Source organism: Nicotiana attenuata, unplaced genomic scaffold (assembly GCF_001879085.1).
Source record: "Nicotiana attenuata strain UT unplaced genomic scaffold, NIATTr2, whole genome shotgun sequence".
In the NCBI taxonomy this organism is placed as follows: Eukaryota; Viridiplantae; Streptophyta; class Magnoliopsida; order Solanales; family Solanaceae; genus Nicotiana; species Nicotiana attenuata.
Window position 1 is genome coordinate 103,884 of NW_017672254.1, and position 20,460 is coordinate 124,343.

The window sequence follows — 20,460 nt, forward strand, 5'->3', positions numbered from 1 at the left end:
TGAAGTGGCCGCTATGGGCCTGAGGGTAAGTTTCTCTTTCTCTTAGTGTTCCTTTTATCTTTGGCGATCTTGGCCTTAACCAACTCTTTTCGTCTTTTAGACGTACATGGTGGAGATTGAAAGTGCTCGTAGGGCCGACACTTGGGCCAAATTTTTTTTGATGATGTTGGAGAAGTATCGGCGCTACCGCAACAAATGTCGTGAGATGCACGAACATTTAAGAGCGAATGCCTGTAATCAATCTCTTGGCGAGGAACTGGAGAAGAAGGATCAGGAGCTGGTGCAAGCTATTCGCAGGAATAGCGAGCTCGAGGAGCAACTTCGTGTGAAGGATGAAGAACTTGAGTTGGGAAAAAGGGTCGGCGCAGAGTGTGAGCATCTTCAGGCGAAGGTACGGTCGTTGCAGTCCGAGTTGGATCTTAATGCCATCAGAGTCGAGGCGATGAGTGCGGAGTGGATGGGGAAGTTAACCGAGCTGGAGAGAAAGGTCTCCGAGTTGGAGAGTGTCGAGAGTGCCTGGGCGTCGGCTTCGGCGAGGGCGGCAGATTTAGAGGACACTATCCGCGTCCTTCAATCCGAGTAGGAGTCTGAGAGGGCGACGGCTACGTTTAGGGAGGCGAGGCTCGAAGAGCGCATCGGCGAAATTGACCGGGAAACTTCAACCTTGGGGGACCGGGTCGCTGTTCTTGAGGCCGAAAAGGCGCAATTGTTGGCCCAAGTCGAATCTGCCTCCGCCGCTGTTCCTCGCCATTTGCACGAGCTCTGGGTACATGCCGAAGCCTAGCGGCACATATATAAGAGTTTGTGGGAGGCGGGCAATATTTCTGAGGCCGCTTATGAAGGAGCTCGGGCGAAGGCACGAGAGGCTCGTGTTAATTGTGGCTATGATCCTATGACGCCGGTGGCCGGCGAGGATGTTGATGCGAGGAGGGATTTCCTAGAGATGGTGATGAGGAGGATGGCGGTGATGACGCCGAGTGAAAAAGTTGTTACCTTTGTTTTTTTTTTGTTTGTTGTTTTTTTTCTATTTTTTCTGTACTGGACCGGTTTTAGCCGTGTATAATCTGTGGCTATTTGCGCAACTGTCTGAATAAAAAGTTTTCGTCGTTGCACGTCCTTTGTATTTCTCCCCATTTGCTTTACATATCTTTGGCGTAAACTTTCGGATTTCTGTATGGTGACCTCCTGACTTTTCAGGGAAACCTATTTCAACCGGACTGCGTAGGACTTCGTCGTGTGAGCCCGAATGGAGTCTCATTTGATTCGCCCATTTGGACGAGATCGACTGGTGACCTATTGCTTTAAGCAGATTCGCCCATGACTCAAACGAGGTTACATAATGGATTCGTTATTTTGGACGAAGTCAGTCTTGACTTGAGTCGTTCGAGTGGGACCAAAATATCGTTGATTCGGGCGAAGTTGCTTTGCTTCTCTCTTTTTTTATACATATTTGAGCGAGGTCGAACTTGGAGTTTGTATCGAAATCAATTTTTTAATAAGTAGAAGAAAAAATGTACGATGACGACCGATAGCTGCAAAGGCGTTGTTGAGGTCGAACTTTTCCTTTTGCGATGGCCTATATTATTTTGAGCTGGTCGAAATGTTAACCCGTTGCAATTCGATCGAAGTCAAACTCTTTTTTTTGGCGACGGCCTTTGGCCGTAGGGGATTTATTTCGAGCTGACGTCGAAATGTTATCTCATTGTGACTCGAACGAGGTCGAAATCTTTTCTTTGGCAATGGCCCTTCGCCGCAGGGGTGTTATTTCAAGCTGACGTTGAAATGTTATCCCAATGTAATTCGAACGAAATTGAGTTCTTCTCTTCGGTGATGGCCCTTGGCCGTATGGGTGTTATTTCGAGCTAACGTCGAAATGTTAACCCATCGTTATTCGAGCGAGGTCGAATTCTTCTTTTTGGCGATGGCCCTTGGCCGTATGGGTGTTATTTTGAGCTGACATCGAAATGTTAACCCGTTGTTATTCGAGCGAGGTCGAATTCTTCTTTTTGGCGATGGTCCTTGGCCGTATGGGTGTTATTTCGAGCTGACGTCGAAATGTTAACCCGTCGTTATTTGAGCGAGGTTGAATTCTTCTTTTTGATGATGGCCCTTGGCCGTATGGGTGTTATTTCGAGCTGACGTCGAAATGTTAACCCGTCTTTATTCGAGCGAGGTTGAATTCTTCTTTTTGGCGATGGACCTTGGCCGTATGGGTGTTATTTCGAGCTGACGTCGAAATGTTAACCCATTGTTATTCGAGCGAGATCGAATTCTTCTTTTTGATGATGGCCCTTGGCCGTATGGATGTTATTTTGAGTTGACGTCGAAATGTTAACCCGTCGTTATTCGAGCGAGGTCGAATTCTTCTTTTTGGCGATGGCCCTTGGCCGTACGGGTGTTATTTCGAGGTGACGTCGAAATGTTAACCCGTCGTTATTCGAGCGAGGTCGAATTCTTCTTTTTGGTGATGACCCTTGGCCATATAGGTGTTATTTCAAGCTAACGTCGAAATGTTAACCCGTCGTTATTCGAGCGAGGTCGAATTCTTCTTTTTGGCGACGGCCCTTGGCCGTATGGGTGTTATTTAGAGCTGATGTCGAAATGTTAACCCATTATGAGTCCTAGTCTTTTGGAGAGTTTCGGGTGTCCTCTGGTGGAGTCCCAGTTTTGCTTAACCTCTGAGTTTCCTGGGTGAGTCCCAGTTTGCTTAACCTCTGTGTTTCCTGGGTGAGTCCTAGTTTGCTTAATTTTTGTGTTTCCTAGGTTAGTCCCAATTTGCTTAATTTTGTTTGCCTTGGAGAGTATGATGACGGGGGGTATAAAACATTGTCGTTTCGCTAACTGGAGGGTACCATATGTGTTCGTTTCATGCATATATTGGAATTTGCCTGTATCTAGTCCCTTCGTCGTTCAGCCTCGAGAGCTCGTCGATAGGCGGGGGCGATGAATTACCTCTTTAATTTGGAGATGTCCCCCTCATCGCCTCGTTAAGAACCTCCCCGAGAAAACCCAATTGGGACAAACCCCGGGTGAGGGAAAAAGGGAGGCGACTTGAGGGGTGTCACTTCCCAGAGGTTGAAGTGTTTGAGACGAGCGACATTCCAGTTATTTTGTAGTAGTTTTCTTTTCATTGTCTCTAGTTAGGATGTTCCTTTGCTTTCTTGCCCGTGCGGCGCTGGTGTTCCTGTCTAAGCAAATAACAGAGGGTACACCAAAATGATGGGATTTTTCTTACCTCGATCCAATGAGTCGGTGAACGAGGGTAGCCTCATAGCGTTGCTCGCTCTACCTGGCGTTTGAATGGTTGATGGAATGGTGGTTTTTAGATTTGGCGGCCATATTCGGCTTTCCTTTCTTTTTTAAAGGTGTCTTAGCTCCGCGAGGGTTGGGTTCGCCTTAATTGTTGCGGTGCAGAAATCGAGTCCCGGTTCGATCTCGTCTGATTTGAACCCATAACAAGGGAGACATGTTGTACTTTGTTCGTGATCATCCGATGTGTGTGGGCTTTGTGTGGATATTGGTTGTAACTTCTGCTTTTGTGTAGCAGCTTGATCTGGATTAGCATGTGACGTTTACTTACCACTCTTTCGGGTGGTGATTATATTTCACCGGTTTTGGATCTGAAGGAAGCTAAAGAATTTGGCTAAGAAATCCCCACAGACGGCACTAAATTGTTTGACCAAAAAAGTTTAGGACTCTTTTGGTAACTTTAATTATCGATAATGAAAAAGGTAAATCTTAGCCAAGCATAATCAACTTCAGATCTAAAAGTGAATTAACAAAATAATCAATGAAAAGTAGGAACATTCTAGATTTATCGATGTTATAATCTCATCTTTGATAAGAAGAAAAAAAATGAGTTTACATCCTTCACAAAACGAAATTGTAAGAGGAAGAGTAGAGAGGAAAAGTCTAGGCCCCTTCTTCTCAAGAATTCCCTTTCTATATATAGTTCTTGGAACTTTGCCCAGTATTCTTTGACCGACGTGCTCTCGTGCGACGGTCTTTTTCGTCGTTATTCGAGTACCGTTTTTACTTGACATATACTGTCGATGAGTTGACTCCATGGTTGGTCGTGGTGTTTTTCGCTGTTTCGCCACCTGGACGAGATCCCAGCTTGGTCGACCACTACGGTCAGATTTTGACCTATACACTAAATACACAACTCAAAAGAGGTTTAGTCACTTTAACTATGTACTCTGTCTTATATTATTTGTTACTTTTGAAGTTCAAAATAAAATTGATTATCTTTTTCCATTTTATCTTAGTAATAATTATCCTTAAAAACTATAAATATCTATATCTCGATTATGAATAACTTTGTTTAAATACCAATAAAAAAAGATTAAATATTAAGACATGAATAAGGGTAAAGTAATCAAAATCTCATTCTAATTAATTATTCTCAAAAGACGTGTACAAAAGAATCATAAAAGATAATACTATGAGAGGGAGGGAGTATATGATTTTAAGTAAGTATTTGTGTTTACACCAGAAGTGCTACAAAAGTTGGGAGTTTAGTAGTAGGTGGCTTCCCTTCAATTTTTGATAATTGAATAGGTGAAGCCATTTTATTTTGGTTCTACTCAGTGGTACTTACCTCCATTTGGTTATAGATTTTTGGCTTTATTTTTTCAATAAATTTTGAAAATATTATTTATTTTGGATGAGTGATTTCCTACGTGGGAGACCTCGGATCGATTCCCCTCACCAGCAGCCTCCTCAATCAGAGCTCGTCACACCGGGTTTGCCTAGTGCGGTTTATATCTCCTATGTGGTTTGCGGGCTATTGCACAATGAGCAGGTTACCCAGTGCGCATCCGAAGGATAGCGACTGCGAGTTTCCCTGGGGATTTCCAAAAAATAAACGTTCAAACACAACTTTAACCTTCAAAAATTATTTTTTTAATAAAATTTCAAAAATTCTTTTTTCAAATTTCAATTAAATTATGTCTAAATGCTAACTTGTTTTATATGATACTCGTTGATTTGAGAAGGAGTTTCTTTCTTTTTACCTGGGGAGTCGAGATGCATGTCAATTTCATACTACAAGGTGAGGTGGAATATGATGTGCCTCTTACCTTATGTAGAGGTAGTGATTCATTCACACAATAATTCACTTCTATTGACAAACTACAAATTTGTCAACATACAATTGTACCTCAGAAATAACAATTAGTAGTAGATATTAGTACTGTCATTATACAAGCAAATAATTGTATTTAAAATAATAATAGAAGTAACAATATTTTACATTTAATTAATTTATAACTCTGGAATTCTGTTCAAAGTCGGAAAGCTTCGAGGACCACGTGAAGTTATAAGGTGCTTTTGATAATAAAGGTCAGTGAGAGCATAAGGCATCTCTTTCGTAGTATAGTAAAGAAGAAGAGTTAATGAGTACATATACATCAAAAGCATGTGAGCTAAAGTTTTAGGCTGAATTCAGTAAGTGATCGATCTTTTTGTACTCGTCTTAAAGAAATGCATTAAATATATATGAAAAAAAAAAACTAGATTTATAATTGGTAATTGAAAAATAGTCACAGTTCTAAAAGTAATTGAAATTAAGCTATTTTTTATGTAAAGATAAAATCAGAACATGACACCCTTAAAAAGCTGAAAATATCCCAGCATAATACGATGGAGTTTTAATTTTTTACATTTGAGCTTCTAGCATAATGTGTTGGAGTTCTAACTTAATATGCGGGAAGTTTATACGCAGAAGCTCCATAATCCAACATATTATGGTGAAACTTTCTGTGTGCTGGAGTTCTAACATAATATGCTAGAAGTTTATACGCAGGAGCTCCATAATCCCGCATATAATACCGAAACTTTCCGTGTTTTAGCAAAACAATAGCTATTTTTTAATGACCTAACAAATACTGACTATTATTACAGGTGCGAAAACTGACTAGCCTGTACTATTTTCATAATATATACACGAATTATGAATTTAAAATTCAATAACTTAAAAAATTAGAATCTCGAACTTATAAACTTTAAATCATTACTCCGCTTTTATATAAAAGATTATTAGTTCAGAATGGAAGAATACAATTGAGTAGTAAGATTAGTGATAGGGACATGTGGACAAATGCCATATTATTATTGATATATAAAAGTATACTATTCCAAACACACAGTAACATGCCCACATGTTTACTGATATTTGGTTCTGTTTCATTAATCATTGCAACGCAACTAATGCTCCAGCTTCCAACTCATATTAGTGTGACGGCCTCGTTCAATGATATATCAGGTACAACTAGATTTTCTCCGTAACATCATCCTTATATAATAATCATTCACTACAAAGGATAAATTATTTTTGAAATCGAATATTATATAATGTTATAATATATGTTCTCTATAACAACACTTTACTATAGCAATTAAAAATTTTCGGAACAAACAAGGCTGTTATACAGAGGTTTAAGTGTAACTATCATTAGTTCAAGTTGTATACATTGATAATGCATAATGTTTTTATACTATCACATTAAGTTACAAGCAATAACGAAAAATTGTTTAAAAAAATATAAATAATTTAATAATTTAGAAAAATAAAATAATACATGTTTAGTAAGTTAGATTATGCTAACGGTATACAAATTATACTGTAAATGTGTATTAATTAAATCCGTAAATACCCATTGCGTGTAATTACGAGTATTTATATGAAGCCAATAAATATAAAACATATGTCTTATATATACACTTTGTAACACAACACGTTGATTAAATGATGTACAATTTTATTTTGATTTGTTGATTCTTTAAGGTAATTATTGATTATGTATAAACACCCGATACATATAAGTATTTACGGTTAAATGCTTCTAGAGTATACATACAAATGGAGTATATAAGTATGTAAGTCTTGAGCCATTTCTATGAGAGTTCAATGATTAGCGCCGGTCGCCAGATAAGCATATCCCTAATTTTAGACCACTACAGCTAATTCATTAATTATTTGTATATATAAAAAATAAGAATAAGAATAAATACGTTGTGAAGTCTCAATTGTTAGGCTTTCACCACTTCATTTTTATTCATATATTTACTAAGGTTTTCTGATAAAATTAACTAGACAAGTGGGATTACCGAGTTTCTTTAATAAAGGATTATTTCTTTAATAGAGGATTATTTCTTTAATCTGTATACAATTCAATAAGCCTCTGCATGTGACAAATTACTCCATTTTCGTTAATATTTGTTCACCTTTGAAAAGTCAAACTTTAAAGGAACATGGATGACGTGTTTTAGCAAATTAGTTAGATGGGGATTACGCTCTTTGTCACTTGGCTGAACAGTCCATCGAAAAATGGCTCACGTTTGAAGCCTTTATCTGATATGGCCTAGATTGTACATAATCTGAAAATTATTTTTTACCAGTTAGCCCACCCTATTTAATTATTATTTTTTTTTCTTCGTTCTTCTTCTTCCTCTTTTACGACTTTGCACCCCAAAATTTCTCTACTCCCCCTTTCGCANTTCTCTACCATTATATATTTTTCAATTCTCCTTCCAGATTCAAAGTTGATAATCACTATTAAGATGAGAATAAAAAATACCACTTAAGAGAATTATTATTTTGGGAGTCACCATTAAAGGTCATTCGAAGCTTCAATTTCAGAAATTGGATTTTTCGATTTTGTTAGTTGTTTGGATTAGGTGTTGGCCCAATTGATTGGGATCGTCAAGGGGAGTTCAAAACTCAAATTTGAAGGATTCACGGGTTCTTCTTCTTCTTTGGGCATCTTCTGAAATTCAACTCAAATCAAGCTCTATAGGATTCACGGGTTCTTCTTCTTCTTTGGGCATCTTCTGAAATTCAACTCAAATCAAGCTCAATTTTGCTCCAAATCACTTCAAATTTGAGTTTTGAACTCCCCTTGACAATCTCAATCAATTGGGCCAACACCCAATCCAAACAACTAACAAAATCGAAAAATCCAATTTCTGAAATTGAAGCTTCGAATGACCTTTAATGGTGACTCCAAAAATAATAATTCTCTTAAGTGGTATTTTTTATTCTCATCTTAATAGTGATTATCAACTTTGAATCTGGAAGGAGAATTGAAAAATATATAATGGTAGAGAAATTTTGGGGTGCAAAGTCGTAAAAGAGGAAGAAGAAGAACGAAGAAAAGAAAAAAATAATTAAATAGGGTGGGCTAACTGGTAAAAAATAATTTTCAGATTATGTACAATCTGGGCCATATCAGATAAAGGCTTCAAACGTGAGCCATTTTTCGATGGACTGTTCGGCCAAGTGACTAAGAGCATAATTCCCCCAATTTAGACAAAGAGCGTAATTCCCCCAATTTAGACTAAATGACTTCAAACTTTGTATACAGTCTACTTAGACTAATTATAATAAATTCAAAAATACCCACTCCAAATTTCTCACAAAATCATGTTGAAAAACTAACAAGATTAGCATTAAAGAAGATGAGATTTTAGATTTCTCGCGTCTGTTTTTGAATTTTCGTAGTTGTGATAGGTACGTAGAAACTTGAGGAAAAAGGAGAATGGAAATGTTTCACGCTTGAAGATATACAGAATAAAAGAACTGGAAAAAAATTCAAATCTAAGCTTATTGATATTTGGCTACACATTTGCAAACTTGTAAGTGGACTAGAATAATGCAAGGTCAACTTAAGGAGTGCATTATTATGTAATTTTTTCTAAATTTTTTGTTAATCTCTGTAAATTAAAGTGGGAAGTGAAGAAAATTGTAGCGCTTTTGATTGATAGTAGAAAATGTTTTAGGCACGTCAAAAAGTTGAGATGTTGGCAAATTTTTTGGACAGTTGGGTAGAATGTCATTTGGAGAAGAAAATTCTTACGTATATTTTCTCCCTTTGAAGCTAAATAATTGATATCCATTTCCTTCTTCTTTGTTTGCATTATCTATTTACTAGAACAATGTCTTATGGATATTAATTAACTTAAATTTTCCTTCATATAAAATTAACTTAAATTTCCACTCTTTTCTTTTAATGATGGCTCAATTTATGGGAAATTATCAACATCTTTATAAAGCAACCAGAACCTTCTAACACCGACAAGGGTTGTGGTGGAGTGGTAAGTACTCCTTCATCCTTAACCAGATGTTTCGAGTTCGAGCCCCTGGATATGGAGTCGGATTTAGTCGCGCCCCAATTTGAATACCGGACACTAGCTGGAAAACCAAAAAAAAAAACCAGAACCTTCTAACAAAATTACCATTGATTTCTCACAGATTTTTCCCACTTGATAATTTCTCCATCTGATGCCCAAATTAAGAACTCTGGAAAGTTGATTAAACAAGAGATCGTCTTTCACAACGGTCCGGGTGAAATTCAAAAATAGCCAAATTTTTACGAGTGATAAATGAAAAACAGATACGGTTTCAAAAGTAATCGAATTTTAGCCATTTTTCATGTAAAGATAAAATTGAACGAAAACATTGTTCAAAATCCGGAAAATATTCCAGCATAATATACTAGAGTTCGAATTTTATACATGTGAACTTCCAGCATAATATACTGGAGTTCAAGCATAACATGCTGGAAGTTCATACACATGTGCTCCAATCTCCAATATATTATGTTAGAACTTTCCGAGTGCTGGAGTTCCAACATAATATACTGGAAGTATATGAACTCAGGTGCTCTAATCTCTAGTATATTATGCTGGAACTTTCCGTGTCAGCATAACATGCTGGAAGTTCATATACAGGTGTACCAATCTCCAGTATATTATGCTGAAACTCTCCGGGTTGCAGCAAAATAGTGACTATTTTTCAATGACTTTATAAACGCTGGCTATTTTTCAATTACCAATTCAAAAACTGGCTCACCAACAGTATAGCTAACATTTCTGGGCATCTAGGAACGTGCTATCTCAAAAAAGAGCATTTTATTCACTTGATAACGATTTTCATAACTACTGCTAATGTTTTAGGATAATCGGAGCAGTTGATGCTTCTTTATAAAAAGATATTTCAGATTTCTTCCTTTTTTTATCAACAAAATCACCAAACAATTTGATCAGTTAACAGTGACAGCCCATCCAATAACCTAATTCAGGTTCAGATCTCAATAATTTAACATATATACTGAATGAACATTGAACAAATTAAGAAAGAAACAGAATACCTCACCCTGTTTGAATTAATCCATCAAATAAAAACTCTTTAGATTTCTCTAACTGACAACCCCATGTGGTTTCCTTTTTCCTTCTCTTTTTTCTTTTGTACCGAACAAGCCTTTTTGGCTTCCATTCTCAGTTAGTCAGTAGGAGTAATGTTACAAATTGGCTTTAAACATTCTTTTTCTTAGAAGAGTTTAAGTTCCATACAATAACGACATAAACAATATTTATACAACCAGGTTAATTGTGACCTGGTAAGAAAATTAACATTGTATCTATCAACAACAACAACAAACCAAATGTAATCCCACAGGTGGAGTTTGGGGAGGTTAACGTGTACGCAAACCTTTACCCCTAACATGGTATCTATCACAAGTTAAAATCCGCCAATAAGAGTAAGAAATCTTTCCAATTTACACTATCAATGTATATTAACTTGAATTCTTCCCTCGTCGAAACCTTCACCTGGCCATAAACTGTAACAAACCAATAAGAACAACACCATCTATGCCTCGATCCCAAACTAGTTGGAATCAACTAAGTGACCTCACTATACATAGACAATAGGACGGGAGGGGAAGCTAAACCCACAAAACACATCGCCTAGCGGTCCATGGAGTATGTATCTGAAACTACTGACAAAGAAGCTGTGGGTCAGTTTTCTTGAAGAAGAAAAACACACCTCGAGCCGACCTTCCTTGCCAAACTTGGGTCTAGTATGAGTTGATAAGCTCAACAAGACTGAAGATTCTAATTCCAAAGCAACATTAACATTATAACAACCCACCCCCACCCCCACCCCCAACCACTTTCCTCCTTACCATTTTCACATAGTTGCAGAGCCTTTCACACTGCAACACCAAAAAACAGGGAATCTCGGGGCTTGGAGATTATTAGAGCTAGTTACTTTCACATTTGACATATTTAATTGTGTAATTGCAGATGCCCGTACATGCATTAAGCATCTCATTTCTTCAATCTTCCGATCCTGCATCTTATGATTAGTGATGAAGTCAGCAGCAGGTTATTAAAATGGTCTAGGAGCTGAAAACAGTGTGAGATCTTTCTTAACAATATAATACCTTTTCCACTTTGAGAACACCCCAATTAAAAAACACCAATTGTTCCTCCACCAATCCATGATATATGACCCTAAATTTTTGTTACTCCAACATCTCTCCGAGCAATTCCACACTTCTTTTGTTAATGTCACCACCTCTTAACAGTGTTGTTAATCTGGGGTACAAGGTTGGATAATCCAGGCTACCAGGCATATCCTACATAAATAAAAACTCAAATATCAATGTATGTCGTGCAAAAAGCATAATGAGACTGTAGGTCATAAGTGAAAATAAGAAGAAAAAACAAAACTTAGCCTGCTTATTTCCAGGACTAAAAGTACACCTACTGGTACAAACTTTATGCAGGAAGTCTAACTGTTTCTACAAGTACAACCACCAAATGTCATGCACATTATGAACTACATTCATGTCATGTTACGGGACACTGTTGGTGCAATACGAAACAAGTGAGCCAGCACCTTATTATCCAACTGCCTTGACCAAACACTGGGCAGTTCCAGCCACTATGATGAGCAGAAAAGGAATTCAGGCAACAAATGTTTGATTGCAAATCAACAAGACAATTGGACCCTGGAAAAGAAATGCATGCTTTTTCTGAAAACATAAATCTAAAGTTCAAATTAGTCAACAGTCTGCTGCATAAGATAACCTTCATCTCCCAACTTCCACCCTTACCATTTAATTCTAGACCTTTTTTTTGCAGTGGATTACAACAGCCTCTAGTTAAATTTTAGTCATTGTCCAGCAGATACCTGTACCCCACACGTACACACAAAGATAGAAAAATCATGTCTGCCAAGACGACAACATTAATATCAATTTGGCATTATCATCCTAAAACAGAACCTCTAGTTGTACCTTCTAGCTTGTCAACTATTAGGTGCATCAAATATATGTTCAAAATAAACTTTTCCAGGAGCTCCTGTCAGGAAATTTTGGTAAAAGAATTCCTGTCACCAATTTTTTGTGTAAGATGTGAATAAAAAACCAAAATGACGGATTACAGAAACGAATAAACAATTATGGTTGCATCACCAATTTCTAATTGTCCCAGAAGGTTCACAATATGAACTCACTTAAAAGCAGGATTATTCATTAAATTAGAGAAGGTGCTAGCATAACAAACCATTTGGTGAAAGACACCTTGTGCACCGTTAGGAATTTCTGGCTCCAAAGTCACCTGATATGAATGGAGAACACTTGTAAGAGAAGCTCATCTCAGGGTGAGCATGTGGTTGAGAAGAATAAATAAAGAAAAGGACGTGTAAGATAAAAATTTCTAACCTTTCCTTTTTTATTATAAGTGTTGTCATTGTTTTCCCTTTCTTTTCCAGGATCTGCTCTTTTAGAACCCTTGCTTGTCTGGGCCGCTCTACTGTAAGGCATTAGCTCTCTAGCTGCAAGACTATTTCCTTGACATACTTCATTAACACCTTGGATAGCAAGGTTAGCACAACTGCCTGATCTAAGATTAGCCTCAAAAGTGACATTAACAGTTGCACACTGTTTTAAGGCTTCTTTAATGGCACCAACAGCGATGCTGTAACTTTCCTGAGTCAGTGATCCCTCTTCACCCAATATTATTGCCCGTCGGCACAAATCATTGTAGCGACGGACTTTAGCTTGCACATCTTCCAGTCTTTCACTTATGGAATGCCTGCTCATGGCAGCATTGGTCCAGCGTTGCAATATATACTTAGACGGAATATTGAAGACACCAGACATTTGAAGAACCACAATAGCATGTCTACAAAGGTAACCTTTGTACTCAAATGAATGGCATGAGCAGTATATGTCCGACCTCGGCGCATCCCACTCCACCATGAAGTCCTGATTTGCATCAAAATCTTTGACAGCATATGTTATAGATGTGCCGTCTTCTGATTCTTTTTTTAGATGGCATGCAGCGGCTCCTAATACTTCAACTTGGAACTTCTTGAATATTTCATGAGTATATATGAGCAACATCTGTTTTTCGAAGGGCGAGGGAGACTTAAGCTCAGGCATCTCATGCCATGCATCAAAATTAGCTTTGGCTTCCTCTTCATACCAGTCTTCAAGGATTAGCTTATGTTGTCCAATAAAGTCTCTAAGAGACGTTTCACTCTGGATATATTTGTCAAAGAAAGAGTTCATGCTTTCGGATCTTGAAGCCGTGGATAAACTGGCAAAAGATACATCCCTCATAAAAGCAGGCACCCAAAGCTTGCGATTTTCATATAATGATTGAACCCACTCGTACTCTCTAAGATTGAACTTTTCAATCAACTTCCACCATCTGTGTTCAAATTGTTCTTCAGTCCATGATCTATATATGCACTTAGTAAATTTTGCCATAAATGTATCATGCCACAGACTGAGATATTCAAGATGCCTTGGGATCTTCTCCAATATACTCCACAGACTAAAGTAGTGCCCGGTGTCCGGAAAGATTGCTCCAACAGCTGCTTTGATGTTGTCGTTTTGATCAGACAACAAAATTCTTGGACCTCGTCCACCCATTGCCAGACACCATGTCCGCATCAACCATATGAACGTATGCACTGTCTCATCAGCAATTAGTGCACAACCTAGTAAGGTGGGTTGAATGTGATGGTTTGCTCCAATGAAGAGAACCAAAGGTATTTTGTATTTGTTTGTGAAGTATGTAGTATCAAATGACACCACGTCACCAAAATTGGAATAATTATCCATGCCTTTGGCGTCAACCCAGAAAACATTCCTCAATCGATGCTCCTCATTTAAGTCCACGGAATAGAAAAATTTTGGATTCTCTTCCTGCATTTGCACAAGAAATTCAAGCAAGACCTGCGCACCTCCTTCTTCTAAAGTCAAACTTCGACCTCTGTCATGTTGATTCCTGAAAAGATTTTCCAGATTACCAGAGAATTGGTATGCACCGTACTGTTTTGATACAGAAGCCAACATCTTTTTCCTTCGAACTTTTGCGTCATTCTTAAGTGGATCAGCATTCCTGTGGCTTCTGAAAAAGTGCACTTGAGCTGGTAAAAGCTCATGGTTATGTTCTTTTACGAAACTATGAATATACCACTTCCCATTCGACGACCTTCTCTTCACGTGCATACTAGCTTTACAACCTATCTTAGGAGAAGGCCTAGGGTTGATTGCATCATCAGACTGCTGTTTGTTTCCATATCTTATGCATGAAAACTTTGCATCAATAAACTCTTTGGATGCCCTAGAACGACGACTACTCAATTTGGCGGTGCCAAAACCCGCTGATTTTGCATATTCTTTATAGAACTCATAGGCTGCATCATGTGAATCAAATTCCATATCATCTCGAGGCTCCAGGTTATTATTCTCCGTAGCAACAGTTGATTCCATTGCTTATATAGCACAACTTGCACCTAGCTTCACTCAGAAATTTGCTTCCAGCTAAGATTTTCGTACATTATATAGTCTACCTTGTAGAATATAACATACAATTCAGTTTTAAACTCAGAAAATCTGAACATAGTCACGTGGAAAGCACATAACATTCTTATAATGATAAAAAATAACTAAAGACAGGATATTTAGTCTAAAAATAGGAATTTTAGTCTTCATAAGCATTGGACAGAAAGAAGCCTGCATCCGGATTCAAAATTCCTTAGTTTACGATTTAAAATATTTCACTGGAAAAAGGGATTAGGGTTTTTGTGTCGGGAAATCTAAGAAGAGGGGAAACGGAAGAGACACAGATGGCACTTACGGGTGAATTTCGCCGGAGAACAAGACGGGGCCGCCCGACCCGCGACTGTCGAATCCATGGACCATTGAATTCGTGGACATTCACAAAGCAAAGAGTTCGGGAGCTTCGCACAAATAGAAATGTTTTTGCGCCGTTGTTTAATTTTGTTTCTCTTTTAAGAAAGGAATTTTTATATTTCTATCCCACTTATGAAACTTTTTTACCCTACATGTTTAAGGTTTCGCTTAATTACATTTAGCATACCAAATTACCATTTATATACCATATCTAATTAAAGTTATAATTAATGTGATATTTTATACTCCTTAAATTAAGCACTTCCGTTATTTTACAGTACTAAGTACTAATCATCACTTTCTCTCTCCTAACCCCTCATCCCCATAGCCCTTCACGTTCTTTGTTTTAGGGAAAAAGTTGAGTTGAATCTTTGAGATGACAAACAGAGGAGAGAATGAAACGGGATTGAAGAAAGTCAAAGACTCAGATTTCGTTGATCTATTTTCTTCTTCTTTTCTGTTTTGCACTTTCATTTGGCTTATTTTGTTATTGATTTTTAATTACTTTCTCATGTCGATCTAAATCAGTTTTTTTAAAGTATTTTATTAAAAATACTTTAGGTGAAAAATAATTATTTTTTAATTAATTAATTTGAAAAGCATTTTGACCATCAATTAGTATTTGGGCAGGCTTTTAAAAACTATTTCTAATTATTTTTCGGAAAGCTATTTTTTCTGTTCCAAAATTGCTTATGCTTCTCCTCAAAAATATTTTTTTTTCTTCTAAAACCTTGGCCAAACACTTCAACTTTGAAAAAAATATAATCACCCAAAAAACTAGGTAAATATTTGTAGTTTTTTATAGAAATTTTGTAGATGAAGAGCAAATTGTAGAAATGTGACATCCACAATTAATCTGCAAATTGTCTGCAAAATTTTACAAAAACTACAAATTAACTACATTTAACCTACATTATAACTATAATCTGGAAACAATTTGCACATGAAAGTTCTTCAAGTTGGAATTGGCCACAGCTACATTTCTTGTTTTCTAGACACACAATGTACCGCTTCACACCATCCAACACAGTATGTATATGATCTGTTGAAGCCCTCACCTACATTTTCAGAACAAACACAAAGAAAAAAAATTTACAATATTAAAAATATAGTATCTACAATATATCTACATTTTATCTACAATTTATCTACAAATTAACTACAAACTATAAGTAAACTACAATTTGCCTACAATTTATCTACAATCCGGAGACACTGAATATTAAAATATTTTTTTCCTGCACCAAATAAAGAAATTATAGTCAAATTGTAGATATATGTAGTAAATTTGTAGATAATATCATAAAACTAAGAAGACCTATTGCTGTTATTTTTTTCTTCTCATTTTTGTTTTTTTCTCCCTTCTTTAAGTTATTGTCAATGATCTGTCTTTGAACTCTCCACTTTATGTCCACTTAATTGGTAAATCTTAGAAGCTGTTAGTAGTTGAATATTTTCGTAGTTTTTGTAGTTGTTAGTAGTTAAATATTTGTTCGTTTTTTTTTCAGAATTTGAATTATAGTTCTAGAGAAAAAATCGCATATATGAAATCTCCTTTCCCTTTTTAAAGATTGAATTTAATGTAGAATCAATTATCACCAAAAATCTCTCGTTAATTTTAGCGCGTTTTTAAGGAATATTCTGATCCATTAATGCCTGATTTTCGAATGGTACAAATTTTGTAGGTAAAATGTGGACTGGGCAGGTAATATACAAAATATGCACATTTTTGGTAATAAACTTTCATATATGGTATAGGAAGGAAAAAATCCCTTTAAGAAATACTTGGGCTTTGTCTTGCGAGATCGTAAAAATTTATCTAATTTATAAGTTATGCGACATAAAAATTACTCCCTCCGGTCCAAAATAAGTAATTTTTTGGATGTTTTCACACAGATTAAGAAATCCACCTTTTAGCATTAATTAGCAATAGAATTGACCATATTAACCTTTACTATCTCACATAAACACTCCTAACACATATTCCAACACTATTTACTCCAAGGACAATGTAGGAAAAAAATAATTAATTCATTCTTGAAATCTGGAAAAATTACTTATTTTGGACCACAAGAAAAAGGCCAAAAAAATTACTTATTTTGGACCGGAGGGAGTATTTGTAAAGTTACTTACATTGACAAAACTTATTGTGTACGGTCAAAATCGGGCTTGCCATTTTTCATATAACTGATCGAGACTGGAACGTGGCAGGCTAAGGTTCGACCCCATGTTATATCGGACTTTGATATACAGATTGCTGATCTCGTGCACCAGAGATCGATCGAGACCGAGATCGGCCAAGATCGAGGCCAAGCAGGATAGAGATCGAGCAAGATCGAGGGAAGCTTTCCGAGCCGAATAACAGAAAGCCAAAATATACGTGATCGGACGAGGATCACGCGAAAATCTCGGCACGTATCAAGAAGAGGCCGATTAATTAGTTAATCATGGGGTTTCTTATTGTATTTAGAATTGTAACTGTGGTAGGACTCCCCTACTATATAAAGGGGATCCGATCATCTGTAAAAAGCATCATATTCACGCAATACAAAGCAGTATACTACCTTTCTCTTGAGCTTTCAGTATTATGTTGCTCTGTTCATATTTTCCAGTAGCATATTCGCTTGGTTCGTGGGCGACCTAGCTCGAGGGCCAAAGCTATACGTTTATTTCAATTTGCTTTTATTTCTGTTGCAGTCAATTTCAATATCGATTTACATATTTTCTCTGTTTGTGCCAAGTAAAATTACGTGTCCTTAAAACCACGTATAAATTCAATTGTTATTCGTTTTTAGGGTAAACAGTTTGGCGCCCACCGTGGGCTAAGGATAATAGTGATTGTCTGGTACTATCTTTTCGTAACACACACTGTTTTATGCTTGTTCTTGTGAGTATCTTTGATTCCAGGATCAACATGTCAAACTCTCAAGCAGCACCGACACACACAGACAATGAACTTGGTCTCTATGGCAAAAACAACAGCATAGCCACCCCAGGGAACGAAGTACCTCCAGTTGACTTCGATGGAGTCCCGGCCGTAGACCCAATTGATGTCAGTTCCCATGTTGCCATTAATGCAAATTTGGCCATCGATCTTGAGAGTAGTGTCCGCAGAGACGTTCAATCAGCCGGTCAGAACGCACAAGGCGATGAGGAAGGCGGGATCAGCCTTCGAGTGATATTTGAAATGTTGCAGGCTCAACAAGTTGCAATAGCACAATTCCAAAACCAAAACCATGCACCAAGCAGGATCGAGCCCAAGCCATCCCGAGAAGTTGTTCGCAGGGCCGAATCGGTGCCAAAGAGATCAAACGGAGGAGAATCGGGGACCGATTCCGCAATCATGAAGATGCTCGAGGAACTAACAAAGCGAGTTGAATCAAGGGAGAAGAAAATTGAAGCAAATGACAAAAAGGTGGAAACCTATAATTCCAGGGTTGATCAAATTTTGGGGGCACCACCGATTTTGAAAGGTTTGGATTCAAAGAAGTTCGTGCAAAATCCTTTCCCCCCGAGCACGGCTCCTAAACCAATTCCCAAGAAATTCTGCATGCCAGAAATTCCCAAGCATAATGGAACGACCGACCCCAACGACCATGTCACTTTTTACACATATGCGATTAAGTGGAATGATCTGGAGGACGGTAAGATCGAGTCCGTATTGTTGAAGAAATTCGGGGAGACCCTGTCGAAGGGAGCGATGATATGGTACCATAACTTGCCACCCAATTCCATTGATTCTTTTGCTATGCTTGCAGATTCCTTCGTTAAACCACACGCCGGAGCTATAAAGGTCGAGACTAGGAAGTCAGACCTCTTCAAGGTAAGGCAGAAAGATAACGAGATGCTCAGAGAGTTTGTGTCTCGGTTTCAAATGGAACGTATGGATCTACCATCGGTCGCCGATGATTGGGACGTTCAGGTCTTTACCCAAAGACTAAACGTACGAAGCTCGGTGGCTCCACAACAGCTAAAGCAGAGCTTGATCGAATATCCAGCTGTTACATGGGACGACGTGTATAATCGGTACCAATCAAAAATTAGGGTCTAAGACGATCAGCTGGCGACTCCTTCCAGGTCCGTTCATCCTATCAGGCTCGCTGACAGAGTCAAAAGGGACATTGAAGGAGCCACACTCGAGCAGGGATCGCTACCAGCCATACAATGGAGACCGAAGAGGCAACAGACCCTATTCGAAGTGAAAGGAGAAACGATCGAGGTCAGAGCTCTCGGGGGCTCATGAGCAAGAATGGTTTCGATAGGGATGTCGGGCCCAAAGAAGTACCGCGACTATCAAAGTATAACTTCAATGTTGATGCATCTGCCATCGTATCAGCCATCAGACGTATCAAAGATACTAGATGGCCTCGACCTCTGCAGACCGATCCAGCCCAGGGAAATCTCAACCAGATGTGCAAGTATCATTGCACCCATGGCCATAGAACAGAAGATTGTAGACAGCTAAGGGAGGAAGTAGCCTGGTTGTTCAACGAAGGGCACCTTTGAGAATTCTTAAGCGATTGGGCCAAGAATCACTTCAAAAATAGAGATTCAAACCGACAGAACGAGCAAGAAGAGCCACTACACGTGATTCACATGATTGTTGGAGGGGTCAATATTCCTCAAGGACCAGTATTAAAGAGCACCAAGGTGTCGATCACAAGGGAGAAGCGAACTCGGGATTACGTCCCAAAAGGAACCTTGTCTTTCAATGACGAGGATGCAGAAGGGATCGTGCAACCCCATAACGACGCACTAGTAATATCTATACTTATGAATAAGACTCGAGTTAAACGTGTTTTAATTGATCCAGGTAGCTCGGCCAACATTATTCGATCGAGGGTCGTAGAACAGCTCGGCCTGCAGGATCAGGTAGTGCCCGCAGCTCGAGTGTTAAACGGCTTCAACATGGCGTGTAAAACCACCATAGACGAAATAACTTCGCCAGTGAACGAGGCTAGGACCATCCAAGAGATGAAATTCCATGTGATCGAGGGCGATATGATGTATAATGCCCTATTCGGGAGGCCTTGGATCCACAACATGAGGGCAGTGTTTGTAGACACTGAAATTTTAACTGGTCAAGATAAATCCTAAATTCAAGACGACTCTTGAAATATTAGGAGTCTATTAGAGTTACTTGGTGGCTACTCCACCCAAACCCTAATTCATGCCTATAAATAAGGCTACATATGTTATTCAAAGACGATCTCAGCAATTCCATAAACTCTCGGAACATGCACAAAGAGATCAAATAAGAGATCTCCGATATTCCACGAAAATCTTGGAATATTCATTAAGAGACCAAAGACAAGTTATGTCTTGCTCAAAGTCCTACGTTCGAGAAATACGCCGTTAAGGCCCTCGAATCACGTAGAACAAATTGGAGGGAAGAATCAAGGGATAAATAGAGTTGTAACCCGCAATGTTTATCAATAAAATTCTTTTTTCTTTATTGTTG

At 38.0% G+C, this 20,460-nt stretch overlaps 1 protein-coding gene across 4 annotated transcripts; it reads right to left on the reverse strand.

The window, feature by feature from the left end:
- Nucleotides 1–10,290: 10,290 nt before the first annotated feature.
- Nucleotides 10,291–15,068, reverse strand: LOC109212476 (protein FAR1-RELATED SEQUENCE 4). Of its 4 annotated transcripts, none has more exons than XM_019376122.1 (5): nt 14,944–15,068; nt 12,513–14,603; nt 12,355–12,408; nt 11,229–11,423; nt 10,291–11,140 (listed from the first exon to the last, which is right to left on the reverse strand). In XM_019376122.1, exons 2-4 carry the CDS (start codon nt 14,574–14,576, stop codon nt 11,310–11,312), a joined length of 2,232 nt encoding a protein of 743 aa, XP_019231667.1. In that variant the 5' UTR covers nt 14,577–14,603; nt 14,944–15,068; the 3' UTR covers nt 10,291–11,140; nt 11,229–11,309. The 4 variants fall into 4 exon arrangements, with proteins under 4 accessions (XP_019231667.1, XP_019231668.1, XP_019231665.1 ...); XM_019376123.1 differs by having other exon boundaries at nt 10,291–11,134; nt 12,513–14,652; XM_019376120.1 differs by having other exon boundaries at nt 12,513–14,652.
- Nucleotides 15,069–20,460: the final 5,392 nt, after the last annotated feature.

What these genes read in the sequence shown, in the direction of transcription:
- LOC109212476 (XM_019376122.1), bottom strand. Translation starts at nt 14,576, where the DNA reads ATGGAATCAACTGTTGCTACGGAGAATAATAACCTGGAGCCTCGAGAT. An exon ending in CTTATAATAAAAAAGGAAAG is followed by an intron (nt 12,409 to 12,512) that starts GTTAGAAATTTT and finishes CATTCATATCAG; the next exon opens with GTGACTTTGGAGCCAGAAAT. An exon ending in AAGGTGTCTTTCACCAAATG is followed by an intron (nt 11,424 to 12,354) that starts GTTTGTTATGCT and finishes TTATTTATGTAG; the next exon opens with GATATGCCTGGTAGCCTGGA.